The 2520-nt window shown below is 21.2% G+C and overlaps 1 protein-coding gene across 1 annotated transcript; it reads left to right on the top strand.

The window, feature by feature from the left end:
• Positions 1 to 117: 117 nt before the first annotated feature.
• PGO_003820 (hypothetical protein) lies at positions 118 to 669 on the top strand (the record flags this gene model as incomplete). The annotated part of the gene is made up of 1 exon (XM_028691371.1): positions 118 to 669. The coding sequence occupies one exon, from the start codon at positions 118 to 120 to the stop codon at positions 667 to 669; it is 552 nt and encodes a 183-aa protein (XP_028547172.1).
• Positions 670 to 2520: the final 1851 nt, after the last annotated feature.

Consider the following 2520-nt stretch of genomic DNA (forward strand, 5'->3'; position numbering starts at 1 on the left):
TGTAATTCAAATAAGGTATATGTATTTTAGAGAGCATTATTATATAAGTAATGTAAATGAATGTAAATTAATTAACTCTAATTTTACATTACTATATATAATAATATAGAACTTATTATGAAGAAAAAAATAGAAAACTGTAAAAAATTATCCGAAAAATGCAATAGGAGAACACGTCAATCGGTATATATTAAGAGAGCTATATTATTTATACATAATATAGATATCTGTTTGAAAACTTCCATAAAATGGAAAAAACATAATAATTATTCTATATACGCAATGTTATATAAGTTATTTAATATATCCCTCAATATTTCCTATAATGTCAGGTTGCAAAAATGTGTAAAATTAATAGGTATATATCAGTTATTTATAATACGATTTATTGTTGCAATGGAAAAACAACAACAGAGTGATGAACTTTTCCCCCAAACATACCTAAAATTAAATGAAAGTAGTGCTAATCAAGAAGTATTAAAACTTTTGGATCTAATTAATGTCAAATTAATTCCATTTTGCAGACATATTATACCATGTGAGTATTGTAAAAAATATTATATAGCAACGGTAATTTCAATTGTTACCTTTATTTTCGTGATCTTATTTTTTCAATACATATGTATTAAGTTAAATTGCAATTCGTTTAAAGGGAAAAATATGATATAAATAAAAAATTTTATAGATAATTTTTTTATGAATTTAAAATTGTAAAATAGATATAATGTTGTATATCTGCTATGTTATTCATATTTATATTAATGCTGCATGTCTTCGAAGTCCCGTAAAAAAAAAAAAAGAAGAAGAATTATGTATGAATTCTTATCATGCACGTTATAAATGACCATATGGACATATATATGCCAAGAAAAAGTGTATGTTGAAAACATACAACAAATATATATGTATCTTGGGGACAGAATGCATCGAACTAACTATCGACAACTACTGTTATATGAACATGGGGAAACTCCTAGAAAAAAAAATGTAAAATGTAGCAATCTACAAATAATGGATCTAACATGATAGAATTTAATTATGATGAAAATAGAACAATGCCTAAGAGAGAAAAAAAAAATGACTATCAAACTAAACATAAAAATTCAAACCAATATGTACATAATGTAGGATATATTCCAAAGTAACAAAAGCTAAAATATAAAATATCTTTATAATGTCAATCATGTGTCTCATTATTATCTATTATGAATTTTTTGTTATGTTTAATTCTTTTTATATTTTTTGTAAAAATAGGAAGAACTATAAAACATTTCAAATCATTAATATTTCTCTTCCTTTTAATATTAATAGAGACCTCCCTTATGATACATGTTTCATTAAAGTGATACCTTTATATATTAATAAATTGAATACTTTATGGTTAATATTTTATATAATTTATTTTAAAATTAATTTTGTTTTTTAAATTTATTATTGATATGAAAAAAAAAAATAAAATAAAATACACGTTGTTATTCATAATGATTATATATATAAACCTTATATATTTATAATGTGTTAAACTTATAATTAATTCTTTCTCTAAAAAAATACATAATTTAAAATTTATCTATGTAAACGAAATCTTATTAAAAAATGTTAGCTAATTTGAAATTAAATACATATTTAAATAGAACTCTAATATGTTAAATTAAAAAGGTATTCTTAAATTTTCTGTAATTTCAACATAACCATTAATTATCTTTAAATTTATAATCAATGTTTTATACGTGCATAAAAACACCAGTTCATGCATCCATGATAAAATGTATGTTAAAATAAATTATCGTTGTAATTTTTCTCATTTGATCTTATACTACATAAATACTATAAAACCAATATTTCACGATTTAACATATTTCTCAAATATATTTCGAAAAATGATCTATGTCATTTAGTTATGCTCTACAACAATAGAATAATCTATGTGGTGTTTGTTCAACACAGCTGGGATAAATAACATTTAAACTTTAATTGGTTGTTACTTAATTATTCAATTGTTAATCTATGAAATGCATTTTATTATATGAGCAATAAAAATTAACAAAATTTTTTTTGGAAAAGATTATATTTATCACAACTTTTTCAAGAAAAAAATGTATATGTTCCATGTGTATACTCCAAAAGAGATGTCGTATCTACTTTTCAAGATCATTCAAATTTAACAAAATTCTTCATAGCATTCTTCCCTATTTAAATGGCATTCATTCTATACATTCTTAAAATTTTAAAAAAATTAATAAATAATTTCTCAGTTAAATCTGTAGTAAATGGATTCAACATTATATGAATTTTTTGTTAATAATTGTTATTTATTCGCAAAACTTTTCTCTTTTGTGATATAAAGAATATTTTATTCGCAATAACAATATATTTATGATGAATTCATCTCTAATATATTTCTTTTTAAAATAAATTTTTTCATCTTAATTATTGCATATTTGAAAATAATTTTTATTGTAACGGTTACAATTGTGAATTTGTTAAAGTATAGGATATATTTGGATTAAAATTAATTTA

This window comes from Plasmodium gonderi (assembly GCF_002157705.1).
Source record: "Plasmodium gonderi DNA, contig: Pgo-contig_566, whole genome shotgun sequence".
In the NCBI taxonomy this organism is placed as follows: Eukaryota; Apicomplexa; class Aconoidasida; order Haemosporida; family Plasmodiidae; genus Plasmodium; species Plasmodium gonderi.